The sequence below is a fragment of the Leptonychotes weddellii genome, chromosome 8 (assembly GCF_054177405.1).
Source record: "Leptonychotes weddellii isolate Sample4059 chromosome 8, ASM5417740v2, whole genome shotgun sequence".
Classification (NCBI taxonomy): domain Eukaryota; kingdom Metazoa; phylum Chordata; class Mammalia; order Carnivora; family Phocidae; genus Leptonychotes; species Leptonychotes weddellii.
The window spans coordinates 47385868-47409075 of record NC_138376.1 but is presented as its reverse complement, the minus strand read 5'-3'; the positions used below and the strand labels follow the sequence as shown (position 1 = coordinate 47409075).

The window sequence follows — 23208 nt, the reverse complement described above, 5'->3', positions numbered from 1 at the left end:
TTTCCTGACAACACTGGGCAAAGAAGTACCAACATATGTCTCAGTAGGTCAGCTTGATGCCATCTGTTTTCACCCTTGCCCCTATTTCATAACAGCATCGTATACATCCTGACAGTCTCCACTGATAACTTCTGTAAGGATAATGACTTCTTTCCTTGCCTGATTATCTCTTGGCACAAAGAGACCAAAGTGACTGGATGGGAACCACAGCATTAAAAAAGGAACTCTTGTAGTATCCTTTGGTATTCCCTCCCCTAGGAATCAGTACCTGTAGATGATGGAGCCTGTATTTTCAGGAATGCAAAGCACAATTTCCCAGTGGTTCACAGAGAGTGATGGTATGTGATCCTACTCTTTTACCCTTGATTCCCAATTTCATGTATATAGTTAATTTGGGACATAACATCATGATCATTGATTATGAGTGTGTAATGCATCCTTACCCATCCCCGTAAGCTCTAATCTCCAAGCTAACACCTAGCAGTTTTGGGATGGTGCAATGTATTATAGAGCCATTGGATTTCATGGTTAGATGATCATCACTGTGCTTTTATGTAAAGTAGATTCCTTGGTGCACTGAGATTTTAGGAGAAATTTAATATTGGTGGATCACCACTAAATAAGCCCTTGAGGGGCGCCTGGGTGGCTCAGTCGTTAAGCGTCTGCCTTCGGCTCAGGTCATGATCCCAGGGTCCTGGGATCGAGTCCCACATCGGGCTCCCTGCTCGGCGGGAAGCCTGCTTCTCCCTCTCCCACTCCCCCTGCTTGTGTTCCTGCTCTCACTATCTCTCTCTCTGTCAAATAAATAAATAAAATCTTTAAAAAATAAAATAAATAAATAAATAAATAAATAAATAAATAAGCCCTTGAGGTTCCCTGCTCTGCGGGGAGCCTGCTTCTCCCTCTCCCCCTCACCCTGCTGGTGTTCCCTCTCTCGCTGTATCTCTCTCTGTCAAATAAATAAATAAAATCTTTAAAAATAATAATAATAATAAAAATAAATAAATAAGCCCTTGAGTAGTAATGCTGGTTAAATATCTGTTGGCAGGAGAGACAAGGAAGATATACCCATATCTGAAATATGTGTCAATTCTAGTCAAATGAATCATGTAATTCCAGTAAAATCTGCTGACTACCAAGTGGCTGATAGCTTTGATCTCTATTCCTAGTAGATTGGGTATTTAGGGAAAGCAAAAACTGTATCAGTCTTGGAACATGAGCATCCATACATGGGGCCCATGCATAGATTCTATATCTATCCTCTACTCTGTTCATGCCTATTATGATTGCTGAAGACAAAATATGACTGATGTTAATTGACCAAGTTCTTTCTATGTGGTTATTTAGTGCATCTTCTGTTGTAGCTATCCTATGGTGGGTGTTGAGATGCATTGCTAATACCTTCACACTTCATGCTAACTCCCGTTAATCCATATATATGCCTCTTTTCAAATTTTTTGACTCAGATTGTCTTATTCTTTTCCTTCTAGTCCAATGATAAACCAACCAGGTTATTTGCCACCACTTATGAGTCCAGGTATATTCTTACCTTGGCCTACTTCTATTTCTATCCAAAGACCATCTTCTGACTGAAAGTGTGCCTATTGGAAGGATTTTCCTTTAACTTTATCTTTGTAGAAAACCTCTAAGTGAGGCTATAAGAAAGTTGCCATCCATTTTCAGTTCATATCTATAAAACAAGTGAACCCATTCATGAACCATGCTCATGTTTGTTCCTTGTCCTTCAGATGGTAATAAGGGAGGGCTTCTTTCTAATACAGCCATAGTGTGAATTGAGGGAGAGCTGCTGTTGCAACAGTAGCCCATAACATAGGAGTGCAAATTACACATGATCTCTGGTCTACTCACATTTGATCCCTGAGGTACCATAGACTGCTGCTGCTCATACCCAGTGCATAAGATTTGTTCATGATAGGAAACTCTGGCTGTGTGGATATTTGGTGTCCCATAGTCATGTGTTTTATATCTACCAGGATCCATAAGTATGCCAGGAACATTTTTCCAAGTTCAGGATAATTCTCTGCTACATACGCTTAGCCTAGGGTTTATGATTATCTTCCTCTATATTCCCCACATTGTATATTTTTCATTGCAGGCATCTCTAATAACATAGAGACTACTGAGATGCGTGACCCAAGCAACAAGATAGCATGTGCTACAGAGTTCAATTAATTTAGTAAAATTATTGTATGTTAATCTATTCAAATATATCTTCTGTTATATTTTTTTTTCCCTTATCCTTTCCCTTTTACTTTTAAAGTGCCAATTTACAAGTAAGTGACAGTCCTTGATACCAATCCACATCTTTTAGATGCTCTCTTCTGTTTTCTTACTCTTTTTTTTATTTCTGGGTGTTTTATGTTGAATAATTTCTACTGACTTGTTTTCAGGTTCAGTGGTTGTTTGCTCAGCTAAGCCTAGCCCACTGATAAGCTCATTAAAGGAATTTTTGATCTATAAGTATTATTTTTTAGCACTTTCATTTGAATATTTTTAATAACTTCTTTCTTTTGATAATCCTCATTGATTAATTCATATGTTCAAACACTCAACTGTTTTTACATGTTAGTTGTATCTTATACTTCCTCTCTGAAAGTTTCAACCTCTGTTTCATTTTTTATCTCATTCCATTGATAATTTGTGGGTTATTTTTATTTTTTTGCTTTTCTTGATGTTCTCATAATTTCTATGAGTTTCTCATATTTTTTTAAACTTATTTACTTTTAAACCATAAAACTGCATGTTTTCCTAGATGATTCCTAAAAGAATGGCATTTGCTGGACTGCCTAACTGGAAACATTTTATGATAGTTGATCCATTTTTTTTAATTTAAATATTGTTGATAATAAAATATCTTGTTATAAAATTCTCATTTTGGTCTGAAAAATGAAATGAAATGAAAAATTATTCCATTATTGTACTTTGTAATTCAAAATGGTTAGAAGTGTGCATCTGAATTTTCAAAGTCATTGATTCCTAAGTCCATTATTTATGTGATTATTGTGTGCCTGCATTAATTTATTAGGTCATTCATATGTATCATCTTATATAGTAAGTTGTAATCATTTTCAAAATGTCATAATTTGGATGTTTTCGACATTAGATAAGCCGACTGTTTGATCTTTGACAACCTGAGAAATTTTGTATTTGGCATTTTGTATGAAGTGAAAATAAATATGATCTCTGTCCTCAATCATCAAGTATGGAAGATATAACAGTAATTCAAATAAATATACTTTAAGGATAATCTGATAAAAGTTATTAGCTAATTTTTATTTGGAAATATTAAAGGGAATTTTAAAAAATGAGTTAGAATTTTAGTAGGACCTGGGTAAAATCAGACTTCAAATAAGCAAAGGTAGGGAAATAACCTTCCAGATAGAACTATCAGGAGTAAACATAGATATAGGAAAATATAATATTAATTCTAATCTAATTTGATGAAAGCAGTGATTCTCACATTTACCTGTGCTTTGGAAACATCTGGAGAGATGTTTTTAAAAATATAGCTTGGGCACCTGGGTGGCTCAGTTGGTTAAGCGACTGCCTTCGGCTCAGGTCATGATCCTGGAGTCCCGGGATCGAGTCCCACATCAGGCTCCCTGCTCAGCAGGGAGTCTGCTTCTCCCTCTGACTCTCCTCCCTCTCATGCTCTCTGTCTCTCATTCTCTCTCTCGCAAATAAATAAAAAATCTTAAAAAAAAAAAATTTAAAAATATAGCTTGTCAGGCATACTCCCCAGAGATTCAAATTTGGGAATTTATATATATATTTTAAACCCCACAGGTAACTCTATTAGTCAGGTTTCTAAACTTGGGGACTAGAGTAGTTGATAAAATCAGAGGAATGGTAAGAAAGGCAAGATTGACCTAGAGGATTTAGTTTAAGGCTAAGAAGACTACATTTATTTTAGGAGACAGTAAAGTGACCATAAAATATTTTGTTAGGATAACAGATATGAAATTAAGAGGATTAGGAATCAGAAAAGTCATTTTGGAAAACTTGTCCAACATGTAAGCCTGACCAGGGGGAGAAAATTGGGTGAAGAGGTCTTGGAGAGAAAGTAAGAGAAGGAACATAGGCTAGAGAAAAGTTTGTTAGATAGATGATAGATAGATGATGATAGATGGAATAGATAGATAGATGGATAGATAGATAGATGATAGATGATTGATAGATGATAGATGATAGAGCTATGTTTATTTGCACATATTATTTCTGTTATAACATTGTTGATGCATGTAAATATTTTACGGATCACACTTCTCAGTTCATATAATTTAGTGGCTTATTTTTAAAAAGAATTCATTAATTTCTACTGTGAAAATGTTCGACACAGAGACACATGTTGAAGCAGTCTGGTAAAGAAGGTTTTGACATGGCAGAGGCCTGAAAAGTGCCCCAAATTCCACAAGTAATCATTTACTCTGCTTAGAAAAGGAGTTGCCTATGCTATTAATGAAATCAAGGACTCTTAATGTTAGAATTACAAACTGAAGACATTCCAAATGTAAACTTGTATGTTGTGGATATGTTTGCCAAAAAAAAAAAAAAAACAACATTTCTTTCCGAAGAAACTATATATATATATATATAATGTGAGTTGTATGTTAAAAGCACTTAAACTTCACTAGGCAGATTTGTGGCATGAGTTTTTATAAATGATTTTAAATAAGATCTAGTGTGTTCACAAATAAGCAAATCTTTAGCTAGAACTATATGGGAACCTATTACATCTGAAAGTTTATTCCTTTTAAAAATATTTTTCAGGAAACAAAATTACTTTAAAGCTGAAGTCTCTGGCACAGAGGACAGATTTTTTTTTGCTTACCTGACTGAGACACCCAGGTGCCCCTATTTATAACTTTTTATAACCACTAAATCAGTTCTGTGCTTTCCAGCTTTTAAAAAGAGATAAAATAGTCTAAATATTAAGTCTGGAAACATTTTTAACTGAAAAGAACAGATTAAGAATCAACCTGTGATCCCAAAAAAAAGAAAGAAAATCCTATAAAATTCTTATTTTTTATTAATATAAAAACAGTGTAATCTTTTGGTCCCTTTAGTGATTGATATGTTGATATTTAGTAACTATGGAATTATTATTCCAAGAGATTTTGTGGTTTTGTAAGCCCCAAAGCAAGCAGCAAGATAGCAGAAAAGAAAATAGGTTAGAGAGGCGCCTGTGTGGCTCAGTCGTTAAGCGTCTGCCTTCGGCTCAGGTCATGATCCCAGGGTCCTGGGATCGAGCCCCACATCGGGCTCCCTGCTCAGTGGGGAGACTGCTTCTCCCTCTCCCACCCCCTCTGCTTGTGTTCCCTCTCTCGCTGTCTCTCTCTGTCAAATAAATAAATAAAATTAAAAAAAAAAAGAAAATAGGTTAGATATAGCAAAAAGTAAAAATAAATAAATAAAAATAGTCATGTTTCTTTTCTTGTCAATGAAACCCACAATGTTCATCATTAAATTATTTGGAAAATATTTGTTACACTATGATGGAGGTATGCTGTGTAGGTATGTACCAGGCCAATGAGAACTAACTATGGAAGGAGTCCAGAACTATGACTAACACAAATAGATGCTCAATGAATGTGTGTTGGATACATTGATGAGTAGTAAGAAGTATCTGGTGTATAAGGCAAGGTAGGCAAAGAACTAAGACTGAAATCTGAATAAGCCTTGGTAATGTCTAACAAATACTAAATGTTATTCCTTTTTGATTTCCTTGGATTCATGGAGACAATGTCAAAGGATTCATATTTGAATCCTATAAAGAAGATAAATGAACATGTTGTAATAATAATAAATTATTATAAATATCACTTTTCATCTTCTCCATGCCACTAGAAATGCATATATACTCTCTGTAAGTCTCTCAACTATGCTACAATGTAGATATCTTGATCCATATTGTACAGATGAGTAATTTAAAGTTTGGATGGGTTGGTAATTATGGTTTTGTTGCATTTTTTTGTTGTTGTTGTTATTTTTCATTTCTGGAACATAATAATGGTTTTCTATTTATGGCGGAATATACAATTTCTATTTTTCAGATTTATTATGGTATAATTGACAAAATTGTAAGATATTTAAAGTGCACAACATGATGATTTGTTGCATGTATACATTACAAAAGGATTCTTCCCATCTAGTTAATTAACACCTCAGAATTTTTATCTTTTTAAGAGAATATTTAAGTTCTATTTCTTAACATATTTCAAATTGTACAATACAATGTTATCAACCATTCACCATGTTATTATACATTAGGTCCTGAGAACTTATTCATCTTATAGATGAAAGTTTGTGCGATTTCACCAACCTCTCTTTATTTCCTCCACTTCCAGCCCCTGGCAACAACTTTTCTTCTGTTTGTATGGGCTTGACTTTTTTTTTTTTTTTAGGTTCCACATAGAAGTGATACCATGCAGTGTTTGTCTTTCTCTGTTTGACTTATCTCAGCTTAATGCCCTCAAAGTTCATGTTGTCACAAACAACTGTATTTCCTTCTTTCTCAGGGCTGGTAATTATGTATGGGAGATCATTTTGAACCAAAGTCTAACACTCTCCACACCTTTATTACTTTTTCACTTGTCATGAGAAAGTTTCTCTGTTTGGAGGTGGGGGAAAAATAGAGATTCCATTAAATAATTCCCCTTGACTGTACAGATTAGATATGGTTTTCAGACACACACCTCAGAGGGATCACTTCATTCCAGATCTGATTCTCACCATTGCAAGGACAGACAGTTTCCCCAGGTTCTCAAGAACTGTTTTGTTCTTGCTTGGGAAGAGGCAGAGACTTCTGAGGAAAACCAAAAACAAAAATGATGTGTAAAGCAAAATACAAACACACATACACACACCACAGTGATCTAAAGGAATGAAGCATTGAACTAGACCAACAAAATTCATGTCCAAAGAAAAAAAAAAGATAAATGAGGAAATTTTTACTTGCTATAGGAGAAAAACATTAAAATCAGGATAAGGGTGATTGCGATTGAGGAAGAGGATGCAGTTTTAACTAGTGTAGTCAAATGGGCCTCATTGAAAAAATGGCATTTGAATAAACGCCTGAAGAAAGTGAAGGGATGAATTGTGTGAGGTCTAGGAAAAGAGAGTGCTAGGAAGAGAAACAAAGTTTTTGAGGAAGCACAAGGTCAATGTAACTACAGCAGAGTAGTCAAGGGTAAGGATAGAATAAGATGAAGTTAAAAAGGTAAAAAGAGGACATGGCTCATATGGTGCTGAAGGATTATGGTGTTAAAAATGAAAGAAAAAAATGGTTTACAAGGACCAGAATATCCAATTCAGTTGATCATTACATTCTTAGTCTCTCTAGAGGTTACTTAGGAAGTCAAATTATGACTACAGTTTACTTAATGGATACAACAGTAGGGGATTAAAAGCTCCTAAGGTAGTGTTGATGATGTTGACGAAGATTTTTATTTATTTCAGGCGCCTGGGTGGCTCAGTTGGTTAAGCGACTGCCTTCGGCTCAGGTCATGATCCTGGAGTCCCGGGATCGAGTCCCGCATCGGGCTCCCTGCTCAGCAGGGAGTCTGCTTCTCCCTCTCCCGCTCCCCCCTCTTGTGCTCTTTCTCTCTCTCACTCTCTCTCTCAAATAAATAAATAAAATCTTTAAAAAAAAAAGATTTTTATTTATTTTGACAGAGAGAGAAATAGCGAGAGAGGGGACACAAGCAGGGGGAGTGGGAGAGGGAGAAGCAGGCTCTCCGCTGAGCAGGGAGCCCAATGCGGGGCTCGATCCCAGGACACTGGGATCATGACCCAAGCCGAAGGCAGACTCTAAATGAATGAGCCACCCAGTCGCCCTGGACTAGTCATTTTAAATATATAGTTTTACTTTATCATCTCAGTAAACCTGTGATGTCCTAATAATAACACTCATTTACAAATGAGAGTAGATGATGAATGTGTCTTTACTAAATATTATTATTGTCACAAATATCTGCTCTTTCCTGGTGGAAGATCACTCATCCCCATCCCATTTATGATAGGCTTGGTCATGTGACTTGGATCAGCAAATGAAATGTAGGTTAGAGATTTAAGAACCAGTATATGTTTGCCAAGCACCCTTTCCCCTGTCCCACGATGATGACAGTGTCTCAGGTAGAGGATGTCCCAATTACCTGGGCCCCAGAGTGAGGAGAGTAAAAAGTGGATCTATAGTTCACCTTGGTCATGGAGTATGAGTGAGAAATATACCTGTGTGACATGAGCCACTGAGATTAGGAAAGGGACTGCTTTTTTGTTTTTATTATTAATAGTCTAATGTGCACTATTATGATTGTTCAATCCATATTCTAAACGTAAATTTTGATGGCCCTTTTAAATACAGTGTGGATTTGACCAATTTACACGCATTATTTTTATAGCATCATTAATATCTAAAGTTCTATTTAGATAATAACATTTATGGTAAAAAAAAAAAGTAACCATTACATAATAGAATTTTGACTTGAAAACTGACAGTCTACAAAGAGAATTTCCAAAAATACTTTTTGCATTTGAAGCCTCATTTGCAATAAATCACAGACTCCCAGTGTGCCTGCTCTAAATAACATTCACTTGAATAGATAGTTCTACAAATGATATGAAAATTAGTTATGATATCACTTTGTAAAAGGGCTTCCTATCTGCTAGTAGCCTTGTCCTCCCCTGCTTTTTGGCTGGTATGCAAACAAATGCTGCAATAGGACCTAACCCACACAGAAGGTGCTCTTTCAAACTGTTTATCTGAATTTTCACCATGACCATTGAAGCTTTCTTGATCCTCTTTCTCAGATATAGACTCACTGACTTCCATTTCTTAAATGCCCAAAGCACTCAGTTTGCTCTCTCATTAGGACAGACACCATACAGACACTACATTAAGATGTAGTATGGGGCGCCTGGGTGGCTCAGTCGGTTAAGCATCTGCCTTCGGCTCAGGTCATGATCCCAGGGTCCTGGGATCGAGCCCCGCATCGGGCTCCCTGCTCAGTGGGAAGCCTGCTTCTCCCTCTCCCGCTCCCCCTGCTTGTGTTCCCTCTCTCGCTGTGTCTCTCTCTGTCAAATAAATAAATAAAATCTTAAAAAAAAAAAAAAAGATGTAGTATGATGGTATCACAGTGACTTAATAGCATGCCCTCTGCCATTTACTAGTCGTGGATCTTGTGCTTTATTTTCTTATTCTATAAAATGGGGAGAGCAATTTCCATGTCAGAAAACTATTGTAAAGTTTAAATGAATTGATCTATATAAGTTCTCAACAGTACCTGGCACATAGTAAGGTCTCCAAGTATCAGTTATTATTAGTATCATTATTATTATTTTCTTGATCATAATAAACTTGTTTATAAGCTTCTCTTTATTTCCAACTAGCTTATTTATAACTATCTGTTTTAAGCATTATAATAGCTTCGTGTTTAGTAAGCTTATCCTTATTCTCAACTAAACATTATCTTCTTAGCTATAAGAGACATATTTTTAATTGGAACTGTTAAAAGATAAACTGAGGCATATTAAAAATTTAAAGAGTTTACTTGCACAAAAATTGACTCAAATGGGGCAGCATCCAATCTAATACATAGAATGGAGCTCTGAGGAACTGTGCAAAATGACTTTTATAGCCTGAAGGGAGCAGGAACAAGGAAGTTATATTAGACAAAAAAGCGGGTTGGTTATTGCAATCATTAGGGGCTGGCGGGGGTCTGTCAGGCCCACTACCTAACTAGTGCTGATCAGGTGATTCCTGACTGACTGGTTGAAGATTCCATTTCTGGAATCTACTTAAGTCTTGGCTTGGTGATGTGGGGCTTGCATAAGAGACTGTTTTGGGTCTGTTGTCTTGTTTTTAACAGTATCTATTGTATTACTCAGCATAGCAATTTATGCACATATCATAGCAGCTGCAGAATAGTCCACATGATTTGAATCCCAATCTGCTGTTATGGCCTGTGTGATTTGAAAACATTATTTAAACTCTCCAAACCTTTGTTTATTCACCAGTGAGTTAGAGTTAATGATATCTACCTCCAGGTTAGATGACCATTAGCTAAGGCAATATATGTAAAGGCTTCAACACAAGGCCTGGCACACCAGTAAATGCTCAGCTGATGGTAGCTAGATGTTCAGTACAGATGGGCACAATGACAGAGGGATTATTCTAACTACTTTTACCATGTCTCTCTACTTTTTCCTAATATCTCTCGCATGTAAAACCTGAAATACAATCTAGCATTCCGCTCAGCTTTGTTTAGGTTGTTCTCCAGATGTTTTCTATCTATAAATACTGCCTCTGACATCATGTTTCTGGATTAACAGGGTCACTCTCTTTTCTCGTTTTGTTTTGTTTTTCCTTGTTCTGTTTGGTTCCCCTAGTTCAGCACAGAGGTACTACATGGTAGGTGCTTAATAAATATTTAAAACTTGGCCTTTGAAAATACTAGGTATTTTGCCAAAATTAGGTTGCATTTAGAGATCTCAGTCAGCCCATTAATAGACTCACCAAGGCCAAAGTTAGAAAAATTCAAACTCTTTCTTATCTCCTATAAGTGAGAAATATTTGACTGTCAAGAATCACTACTAAAAAAAAAAAAACTATGAAAAAAAACTATGAATTAGTATTTACAGTGACAACTTGATATAATTCATTACTTAACTAACATTCTCAATTAGCAATTCCTCACAATAAAAACAAATTTCTTAGGCGCCTGGGTGGCTCAGTTGGATAAGCGACTGCCTTCGGCTCGGGTCATGATCCTGGAGTCCCGGGATCGAGTCCCGCATCGGGCTCCCTGCTCAGTGGGGAGTCCGCTTCTCCCTCTGACCCTCCCCCCTCTCATGTGCTCTCTGTCTCTCTCATTCTCTCTGTCTCAAATAAATGAATAAAATCTTTAAAAAAAAAAATTTCTTAAGTAGATTAAACTTGTACTTTGTTTTTCTCATTTACATTAAATTAGTAATAATTAGTAAATAACTATGAGAGTTCATAGACCTCTAAACATGTTTAACCTTGAAAAATGTTTTCTTTTGCTACAATGTGTCAAATCACCTTTATGGGAAGGGAGTCTTGATTTCTTGGTGACGTTTACCATAATGAACAAACTTTGGAGTTTTACATTTAAATGGTCTCATGTTTTGTCTTGTCTCTTCTATTGTAGGCACTGACTGCGAAGTAAATGTAGATGAATGTCTATCAGAGCCCTGTCTCCATGATGGAACTTGTATCGACGGCATCAATCATTACGCCGGTGACTGCAAGAGTGGATTTTTCGGAACACACTGTGAAATAAATGCAAATGATTGCCTCTCAAATCCTTGTCTACATGGAAGGTAACTATTTTTATTTTTCTATTATTAAATCAGAAAGTAAATTTAACTCACAATATTTAAGACTTAATGTCAAGGGAAAGTTGATAAAGATAATTTTAATTATGCTCTTTCATAAAACGAGAGCTAAGTACAGTTAAGATGACAGATGCTGCCTGTTGTACTTAATGCAATGTACTGATACATTATCTCTGCCCTTCTTTTATTTCTGCTCATTAGCATAAAGTAATTTTCAATAAATGTGGATTAATTGGACTTTAATATACTTAAAGGTAACTGCTCAAAGTAACAGAAGTAGCAGGTAGGATGATGAGACATTCTATTATTTGCTCTGTGAAGGGATAAGACCACATACTTAGTATTTAAAATGTCCCTAAGTAGACTGGCTCTCTCATCCCCATGTGCATGTAAGGTATTTTTTGACTCTCTTTATGGAATTGTGTAATAGCTCTTCTGCTTGTGGATAGAATATTAGTTCATGCAAATTTAGACCCTGGGTATTTCTAGGAGATGCAGGTGGCAAAGAAGAATGGTTCATAGATGCGCCAGCCTTCCTCTGCAGCATTATTTTTCTTTTCTAGTCCTGCCACTGACTTTGTAAGCAGGGGAGGAAGGATGAGTATGGGTAGCTCATTGCAGTGCAATTTGGCCATAGCTGACTTCAGTTCCCTACATAAACTCTAGACATACTTTTTATCTTTAGAACTGTTCTTTCTTTACATTGCCATGGGGAAGATGGCAAAAATTAAAATTGATCTGTTCTTTCAATCCAGTCACCTTGATGGATAAGAAGCCAGGAACAGACTCTGTCTTCTTTTTTTTTTTTTTAAGATTTTATTTATTTGAGAGAGAGAATGAGAGAGAGCACATGCGAGGGGGGAGGGTCAGAGGGAGAAGCAGACTCCCTGCCGAGCAGGGAGCCCGATGCGGGACTCGATCCAGGGACTCCAGGATCATGACCTGAGCTGAAGGCAGTCGCTTAACCAACTGAGCCACCCAGGCGCCCCAGACTCTGTCTTCTAGTGCTCGTGGGAATGCAGGTTTTTTTTACCTTAACTGGAAAAGAAAAACTTAAAAATAGTGAAGCTTCTTTGAAATTATGCTTTACTGTCTTACTTATTTAAAAATGTAATTCTATGTTTCAGATGTATAGATCTCGTTAGTGAGTATCAATGTTCATGTGTTGCAGAATGGACCAGCTCAAGATGTGAGATCAAGATTAATGTAAGTTTCATAATTTTTATTAAATTTAAACTAATTTAAAAGAAAAGCCAAACTACTTGTTATAGGTTTCAGAGTCATTTCTTCAGTAATTATTGATGATTTAACTGCTCTCTTACCTTTCTTCTTTGGAATTTCTCAATTACTCTAAACAGAACTAAAAATCATAGCTTCTTTTCATTTTTCCTCTTCTATGTCTTGTTATCATCAACTTCTACAATCAGGAACCCTCATTAATTAAATCCTGGAAGTGGTTATTGTCAAAAGAAGGCTCAAAAGGCTTATGCTTTGCCATCTGCCTCCCCCTTTCCGGTCTGAAGACATACAGGTGTCTGTGGATGTCTAGGGATGAGAGTACATTAAATTGATCCAGATATCACAAGATCATAAATACTGGCTGTATGTGCTGAGAGGTGGGTACATGTAAAGAACAACAACACCTGTAATACTCTCAGGGTCTGTGTTCAAGTCTTCAGGAGTCTGTAATGTGATTGACTCATGGCATTTTATGTGGGATGCGTGATTAGTTGAGAAATGATAGTTACCTGAAGTTTGAGACCATATTGGGTGGATGAGAATCTTGTGAGCCTTCCTGAATAATGGGACTTTCTTACAATCCTTCCTGTCTCACACGGTAAAGGAAGGAAGTGTTGGGACTAAAAAGAGCCTCTAATATTGTGAGACTATGGATATTTTATTTAAATCCTTTGTCTCTTTCCCTTGTCAGTAAAATAAAGCTACAATAATTCACACATCACACAGTCATTGGTGTGATAAAGCACATATGACATGATAGATATTCAGTAAATGGTCCTTTCATAGGGAGTGATGGGGTGGTTAAATGCATTAAGGAGAAACAGGATTGAGCCACTATCTTGCTACTTACTTGCTATGTGTTCTTGATTAAATTATTTATATTCTGAAATCATATTTTAGCTATTCAATGAGGGTAGTCATAGTAACATCCTCTTGAGTTGGCGTGAGGATTAAATTAGATAATGCACGTAAAACAATTAGCACATTTTCTGACACATTTTTTTAAACTTAATTATTTATTGATATTACATTGATTTGGTTCTAGATAGTGATGCCATAGTTGATGTGGAAAAGGAAGTGTCATAATTAATAAATAAATAAATCCATAAAGAATAGACAAGGCATCTATCTTGTTTGCAGTTATAATATTGCCTATGGCAATCTCTAAAACTCTATCTCTTGATAGTATAAATGTGGTATTCTTCTTCAGAATTAGACATATAAGTAAATAAATATTTTCTTTTATATATAGATTTGTATATATTCATACACACATACATGCAATTTTGTGAGAACAATTATTAAAATTCTACTTATATACTTCTAGATCTTTTCCGTATATTTTTTATTTTATTTTAACATGAAACTGGACTCATTATCCTCCTTATTAAGTGACTTTTTGTTTCACTTAGTGTATCTTAAGAACCACTGCATTTTAAACAAAGAGTCCTGACTCATTCCTTTTATTTTTTTATGTCTGTTGAAGCATTTTATTTGCACTATGTATTACATCCCTAGAAAAAGAATTGGATTTTCCCTCCTGTGTGTTTTCATCTTGCTTCTTCATGGTCTATGATGCCAGCTGATGTTGTCAGTACAATGAAAGCAAAGGGATGGAAGCAGATTATTCTGCTATTTTTCTAGATCTTTGAGTTGTGCATCAAATCTGGGGTTGATCATTCCACACTTGTTTAACCTGTCCATGAGGTTCACAAAAAATTTCCCAGCTCTTTGATTATCAGTAATTTCAGATTCACCAAAGTAACCATGCTTCATCATCACAGTTAGAAACCAGACAATGACTTTGGAGTATGGCCTCCTAAGACCCTAGGGTTTTTCTCTCTTTTCAGGATCATTAAGGCTCTTGAGAATATCTGCCAGGACATTTACGTGCACTACAATCACGAAAAGATTGTAGAAAGAGCTTGACTCATTCCTTTTAATAGCTACATTTTCCAAATGAGTGTTGAAGAATCTCACTTATTTAGGGGTACCTGGGTGGCTCAGTTGGTTAAGCATCTGCCCCTTGATTTTGGCTCAGTTCTTACTTTATAAGACTTGTAAATTGTGAGATCTTTGTATTTTTTGTATTTTTTATTAAGTTCAATTAGCCAAAATATAGTACATCATTAATTTTTGATGTAGTGTTTGGTGATTCATTAGTTGCGTATAACATCCAATGCTCATCAGATCACGTGCCCTCCTTAATACCCATCACCAGGAGAATGTTGAAAAAGAAAACCAGGGCGCCTGGGTGGCTCAGTCAGTTAAGCGTCTGCCTTCGGCTCAGGTCATGATCCCAGGGTCCTGGGATCGAGTCCCGCATCGGGCTCCCTGCTCAGCCAGGAGACTGCTTCTCCCTCTCCCACTCCCCCTGCTTGTGTTCCCTCTCTCGCTGTCTCTCTCTGTCAAATAAATAAATAAAATCTTAAAAAAAAAAAAGAAAACCAAAGCTGGGGGCATCACAATGCCTGACTTCAGGCTATATTATGAAGCTGTGATAATCAAAACAGCATGGTACTGACATCAAAACAGACACACAGATCAATGGAGCAGAATACAGAGCCCAGAAAATGGACCCTCAACTCTATGGTCAACTAATCTTCAACAAAGCAGGAAAGAATATCCAATGGAAAAAAGACAGTCTCTTTAATAAATGGTGCTGGGAAATTTGGACAGCCACATGCAGAAGAATGAAACTGGACCATTCTCTTACACCATATTTTTTTATTTTTTGTATTTTTCTTTACTTTTTACTTTATGACACTGGGCTTTGCATCTCTCCTTAGAAAGTCTTTTCATGCAGCAATATTTAAATTATTTTCTTATATTCTCATCTACAATTTTAGGATTAATAACACTTTTAGTACTTTTAATCCACAGTGAATATATTATTATGATTGATAAAAAGTAGGGAAATGAATTTTCTAAGAATATTTATCAAAGGTTCTGTCATTTCTCTATTAATTCAGGTTGCCTCATTTTTCATGCACTAAGTTCCTATATTTGGGTTAATTTAGGACTATCTGCTCTGTTCTTCTGCTTTTTAAAATTTCATGCTGTCATCTATATTGATTATTACAGTTCAACAGAATTTTTTTGTTAAGTGTTCTTTTCACTAATAAGTACACTCTAAATGTAAATTTGGTCATTCATTTTGCAAATATTGAATATTTTCTATCTATGAGAAACAGAAATAAAATAATTTTCAGAAATACCTCCTGCTCACCAGTTCTAATTAGAGATATCAATATAGATATAAATGTGTATGTTACTTAGCTAACCTATTTATTGTAACTTCCTCTGTTTTGCAATGCCCAAATAATAGTCTTTAAAGGCATTCATAGATCAATGTCTGAGTCTGTCTTTTTTTTTAAGATTTTATTTATTTATTTGAGAGTGAGAGAGCACGAGCCGGGGGTAGGAGGGCAGAGGGAGAAGCAGACTCCCCCCTGAACAGGGAGCCTGACATGGGTCTCCATCCCAGGACCTCAAGATCATGATCTGAACCGAAGGCAGACACTTAACTGATGCTTGAGCCCCTGAGTCTGTCTTTCTAGGTTAGAGACAAGAGCAGTGGAGAGCCATGGGCAGTCCTGATTGAAAAGAACACTCAGGTCAGTATGGGGCAGAGTGATAAATCTGATGTTCCTTGGCAAGTGAGAGAGCAAAGTTTATGTTAGGATTTCAGGGGGAAAACCACAAGCAAACTTGTTTTGTTTCTGTTTTTGTTTTGTTTTGTTTCTTTGTTTTTTAAAGATTTATTTATTTATTTGAGAGAGAGAGAGAGAGCAGGGGTAAGGATCAGGATAGAAGCAGACTCCCTGCTGAGTGTGGAGCCCACATGGGGTTCCATCTCAGGACCCTGAGATCGTGACCTGAACAGAAATCAAGAGTCAGATGCTTAACCAAATGAACCAATCAGTTACCCCTGTTTCTGTTTTTGTTTTTGTCAATCTGAGAATTTGAGGCAAGCTTTAAAAAATTAGAATTAATGCTACAATAAAAACAAATGCATGATTGGGTATGGGACGTTTGTGGTTAGTGACAAATGTAATTAACTCTGGGTTGACACACACACACACACTCTCACTCACAGAAAAGAACAGAGAGTAGGGTGATATAAAAAGCAGATATTTCTCTTTATTTTGTTGGGACTGAGAAAGATAACTGTTATAAGGTAGCAGTGTTCTGTCTTGTTTTTGTTTTGTTTTGTTTTTAATACCAAATTATACATACATAATAAAAGCACTAAAATGGGCAACAAGAAAATATGATTATAAAATAAAAGAAAGAGTCAAGACATTCTCAGATGAAGGAAAGCTAAGCATTTATCATAAGCAGGTCTAATTTAAAAGAAGGACTAAAGGAAGTTATTTAAATAGAAATTATTAAAGAAAATAACTCTGTGTGTGTGTGTGTGTTTGAGTGTGAGCTAAAATTTTTATAAGGGGCTTTTTATATAATAAGATTATTTACCTTTCCCCTACCATATATATTATGTACCTTGACTTTTTGTTGTTAATATTTAATTAATATGTAGTGGATTCTGACATTAAAAGGTTTATTTTTATTTAGTGATATCTTTTCTAAAGGTTCTATGATTTGTGACAAGTTCAAAAGGGACTTACTCAAAAAGTTATTCTAGTATTTTTCTTATTTCCTTTTTATTTGCAGTTAGATGATTGATCCATCACAATTCTTTTCATGGTAAAGTTTGAGTTAGAATTTCCAACCAAATGGTCACCTGTTTCCCACAACTCATTACAGAGAATATCTATGTTCTTCAGTTAAAAGCATTTTTAAAATAAAGTAGATCTTGGGATGTCTGGGTGGGTCAGTCAGTTGGGTGTCTGCCTTGGGCTCGGGTCATGATCTCAGAGTCCTGGGATCAAGTCCCGTGTCGGGCTCCTCCCTTTGTCTGCTCCGCCTGCCGCTCCCCCTGCTTGTGCTCTCTCTCTCTGACAAATATGAATAGAAATCTTTAAAATAAAGTAGATCTCCTAAATGGGAATATTTGTCACACACACACAAGGTACCTTACTTTCTCATTTTATCACTGCAGATCATTCTACATTAACATACATAGTTCTACTTTATTCTCATAACCCATTGTATGGAGGTACCATATTTATTAATCAGTACCCTCTCAATGGAGATTTATTTTAAGGGTATTGCTCTTAAAAATTATTTATATTAGATGAAGAAGTTTGAGTTAATATCACTTAATATCATTGCAGGAAATACTTATTACTACTTTGACCCCCCCCCCCGCCCCGTGTGTGTGTGTGTGTGTGTGTGTGTGTATTTCCTTTTGGTCTCCTTTCCCACCATATTTGTATGTTTATTGGGGATTTTTTCCTACTTACTTTTCCTACATATTTTCTCTATCTATTCCATCATTTTCTGTTTCATGAGTCTTGACTTTCCAAGTTAAAGGCAGATTTCTATTACCACTCATGCAAGAGTGAGCCCAAACCTGAATCAGAACAAACTGGTGCGAGAAAGTAGTGGCATTTCCTTTCCCAGCCTGTCTCGGCCACCAGCACCAACTCCATGTCCCTTAAAATGCTACAGATTCCTTAATAATATTTATTCAGAGTGCTATCAGTCATTTGCATTACTTGCCCATGCTTGATCCCTCGTTTTTCCAAGTTAGAGCACAATATACTACCGAGATTTTGAATATACATGTTAGGTTTCTTCAGCAGTATTCCTTTGTTAACTTGAGGAAATGGTGTGCATTAAGGGTTAGCTTTTTCAATATGTTTAGTATTCTACATTACCTTTAAAGAATTTTGACATTCATTTCATAAATTTGGCATAGTGTCTAATTTCAGCCCTGATGTATTTTTCCTTCCTATATTTGATTCATTTGTGCATTTCAGGCTATTTCTAAGACAGTGGTTTTGCTTTCTTGTATTTCAGTTGCTTTCTTTCCTGGAAGTATTGTCAGACACATTTTCAATAGAGAAAAAATAATATTTACTGCAGAAATCCCAATCTGGGTATTTCGTAATCTTTTTGATTTGTTGAAATAGCAAATTAAACGGTGCATTTTCTTTATATCAAAACACCGCAAGTCAGATTAAATTGGGAATCCAATAAAATCTTCTTCCGATTAACTACTTTAGTCCCACATTCAACCATGTAAGAAAGAAAACAGCAAGTGAAAATTATATTGGAAGTAAATTTTAGAGATATTTAGTCTTTACCATATACATTGTCATATTCCACAGACAAGAGACTCCTTTGAGAGAGAAATCAAGACTTGGTCGTACAATGAGCCCTAGGTTGGCATTCAGGGCATTTTGTGTCTATGTGGTTTTATTCTGGCATCATCTTGCTATAAGATATTGGTTAAGTCAGTAACATCCTTGGGCTTGTTTTCATTTTTGAAAGTAAAATAGCATTGTTGGACTAGATTTTTGCTACTCAATGTTTGGTCCATGGACTATCAGCATCAGGATCACCTGGGGGTTTGTTGGAAATGGCCTCACACTAAACCTTTTGAGTTTAAATCTGCAATTTAACAAGGTGCCCAGAGTATTCATAGGCAATTTAAGTTTTAGAAACAGTAGACCACATTAGTAGTTTTTATTCAGAGCTACACAAAATTTGAGAAATTCTGTGAAGTTTAGTAAGTCTTTGCATTGGGCAAGGTAAGGCTGTATTGGGTACCATGTTCTATTTCCACTCTTCAGATAGAACAGTTTTAATGGTTATCTGTTTAACATAGTCTGTTTCTCCAAGATCTTATTTGAAGAAAGTACCCCACTACTTTAAAAACAGCAGTATAAAAAGAAAACACATGATTCCATGACAGAAATGCTATGATAAAGAGGATCTCAAGTAATAACTTTCTGTTCTTCTGGGAAATTCAGAGATCACAGAACAGCTTCTGGATCTAAACTATGCAACTCAGCTGGAACACAACTATCAGAGAGATGATTGGCACATTGACTAGCCAATCTGGCCATTTGTTCTGGCTAAGCAGTCCACAATGAATATATATCTGCTCTGTTACTCTTACACTTCTGTAGATTCCCTGGCATGACATTTTGAATGCAAGTTGAATGACTGTGGCATGGCATTGGGGTTTAGGTTAATTGTCTAGACTGCCCTGCTCTGCAACATTACTCCTAGCTTCTTTCTCTTTCTCTAAACACCCAGCCTTTTATTTTACTCATTTTCTGAAGTTAAATTAGTAAATTCTTCTTGGAAAGCACTTTATTTAAATAGGGTATAGCAAAGTAATATAAATGATGATGAACGGAAGGAACGGGATCAGCCTTAAGTTTTACACCAGGAAAGATCAAGAATTTTAAATGAATATTTGATTTTTTTCTAAAAAGAAATTGCTTTTGTATTTTCCATTAAGCCTACTAATTAATTTAGTAAAAGATTCTTGTAAACCCTAGAGACAGAACCTTTGGCAGTCTAAAAACGATCCCTTTCTTCCCATGGGAGATATACTTCAATTAGTTTATGTAATGCTTTCTAATAAATCATTCTATATATACCCAGCCATAGGCCTAAGAGGGAAACATGTTGTTTCCATGTCATTCCCTGTGGAATTCTGCATTTACATTCCAGGAAAATAACTGCAGTACCTGCATAAAGTCTACTCAGTGCCTTTGGTTATCCTTAAGGAGTTTACATTTTCAGCAAAGGTAGAACAAATATCCAAATGGCATTAATTTATAAAAACATATATTTAACTGTATCACTCTGGTGAGTGTGAAAGATCACCATCTAGGTTCTAAGCATGACTTGAGTTTTATAATCAAGGGCACAATCCACTTTTTATTGAAAAGGATACTAATTAAATTCTCTGGTGATTTTGACAAATCCTTAATTTTTCATGTAATAAATGATATGAATGCAATGGCTTCACATTAGCCTTTTCAGTGTGAGTTTTTATTGTTATGTTAACATTTCTTAAAAGTCACTAAATGTTTATAAGCATAAATGTCAACCAATGATAGTTCTAAAAAATATCACTTTTTGGAGTAAAATGTAAAAAAAACAAAAAACCTCATGTTTGTATATGTAATTACCTTTGAAGATGTAGTAACTTAGATTCCAGAGTGCAAATGATTCATATTTCTGTATATTCATTAAGGAATTCTGTGTGGACAACATATTAAGAGTATATAAAAATGGTTTACTAATGATGTCATAAAATTTCATAAATTATTTATCAGAATTATAGGTGCAAATCTTTTCGGAGTTAACATTACCTTGAAAAATGATGTCATAACTTTTTTAAAGCACCATGCTTTGTGCTTTCCAGAATATAAGCACATGTGTAATATCTAAAATATAAACTTAAGAAGCATATGGCATGATACAGTAGACCTTGAATATAATAAAAAATTCATTTTCTGTTCTAGCTGAATGACTGAGATATAGGCTGGCAAGGCCCTTGGCCTTCAGAGTATAAAGGGAAAGAAGATAGCATTTACTGAACGCTGTTATGTCCCAGGAACAGGGCTAATTACTTTATATACATTATTTTATTTAATTCTCATGGGAACCTGTGTGAAGTGGGTGAAATTATTGCCATTTTACATAAATGCACCAACAATAAATAAAATACCATTTATTTAATAAGTGGGTAAAGTAGTATAAAAGTATAAAAATATTCAAATGATTTAAAAGTAATACACAGATATTATCTAGGTTCCTTTGACTCCACAAATCCCCTGTATTTATGGGACTATAGGATGCAGAAATACTAGACACAAATTTGGACAAATGCATGGGGAAAAATGACTAATTAAAAGATTCTGATCGGATACACAATAAGACTCTGAGCCAAGATGGTGACATATGAGGCACCTGAATTTCCCTCCTGCCATGGATGCACTGAATGTACAGAACAATGCATGCAGCAATTCCCCTTGAGAGAAATCCAGAAACTACTGAGACAATTACTCACATTGAAATGGGTCAGAGGGGCGCCTGGGTGGTTCAGTCATTAAGCGTCTGCCTTCGGCTCAGGTCATGATCCCAGGGTCCTGGGATCAAGTCCCACATCGGGCTCCCTGCTCAGCGGGAGGCCTGCTTCTCCCTCTCCCACTCCCCCTGATTGTGTTCCTTCTCTCGCTTTGTCTCTCTCTGTCAAATAAATAAATAAATAAAATCTTTAAAAAAAAAAAAAGAAATGGATCAGAAAGGTTGAGACACACTCTCACCTTAAATCCCACTCTTGCACAGTGCCATACAATTAGGAAGAAATCCCTAACTTCCAGCTTCTCCTTGCGAAGTGATGGGTTTGGACCCCACATCTAGCATCCCAAATTTTAAGAGTGTATAAATCTAGAGCTTTTATATGTATTCAGAGTTAAGATGTTAGCAGGGACATGCTATGCTATAAAAGTACAAAAATCAGTTGCATTTCTATACACCAACAATGAACTATTAGAAAGAGAACTTAAGAAAACAATCCCATTTATAATAACACCAAAAAGAATAAAATACTTAGGAATAAATTTAACCAAGGAGGAGGTGAAAGATCTGTACATTTAACACTATAAAATATTGATGCAAGACTATTAAAGAAGATACAAAGAAAATGAAAAGAAAGAAACAAAAGATATTTCCTATTCTTGAATTGGAAGAATTAATATTACTAAAATGTCCATACTTTGCAAAGGGACTTACAGGTTTAATACCACCCTTATCAAAATTCCAAAGGCATTTTTTACAGAAATAGAAAAAAAAATCCTAATATATGGAACCACAAAAGACTCCAAACAGCCAAAGCAATCTTGAGAAAGGAGAATGGAGCTGGAGGCATCACACTCCCTGAATTTAAAGTATATTCAAAGCTATAGTAATCAAAACAGTGTGGTTTGGCATAAAAACAGAAACATAGATCAGTGGAACATAATAAAGAGTCCAGAAATAAATCTATGCAAATAGGGTCAAAGGAGCCAACAATGCACATGAGGAAAGGACAGTCTCTTCAATAAATGGTGTTGGGAAAACTGATAGCCACATGCAAAATAATGACTCTGGGCTCCTTTCATACATCATCACAAAACCAACTCAAAATGGATTAAAGACTTGAATGTAAGACCTGAAACCTTAAAACTCCTAGAAGAAGACATAGCTGGTAAGCTCCTTGATATCTGATCTAAGCGATCATTTTTTGGGTTTGACACCAAAAGCAAATGCGAAGAAAGCAAAAAGGTCTATATAAAAGCAAAGAAAGCAAAAAGGTCTCTATAAAACTTAAAAAGCTTCTGCATAGCAAAGGAAACCATTAACAAAATGAAAAGCTACCTATGGAATGGGAGAAAATACAAACCACATATTTACTAATAAGGGATTAATATCCAAAATATATAAGGAATTCATGCAACTTAATAGCAAAACAAACAAACAAACAAAACCCCCAAATAACCCAATTTAAAAAATGGACAGAAAGCTTGAATAGACATTTCTCCAGTGAAGCTATACAAATGGCCAATAGATATGTGAAAAGGCACTGAACATCACTAATCATCAGGGAAATGTAAATCAAAGCCACAGTGAGATATTGTCCCACACCTGTTAGGATGTCTACTAGCAAAAACACAAGAG

The 23208-nt window shown here is 35.7% G+C and overlaps 1 protein-coding gene across 1 annotated transcript in view; it reads left to right on the top strand.

Annotated features, from left to right (window-relative positions):
* Positions 1-23208, top strand: part of LOC115942605 (protein eyes shut homolog) — a 486269-nt gene that overhangs the window by 150848 nt on the left and 312213 nt on the right. The window contains 2 exon segments of the mRNA XM_081827582.1: positions 11190-11361; positions 12504-12582. Of these exon segments, the coding sequence (XP_081683708.1) occupies positions 11190-11361; positions 12504-12582 (251 nt within the window).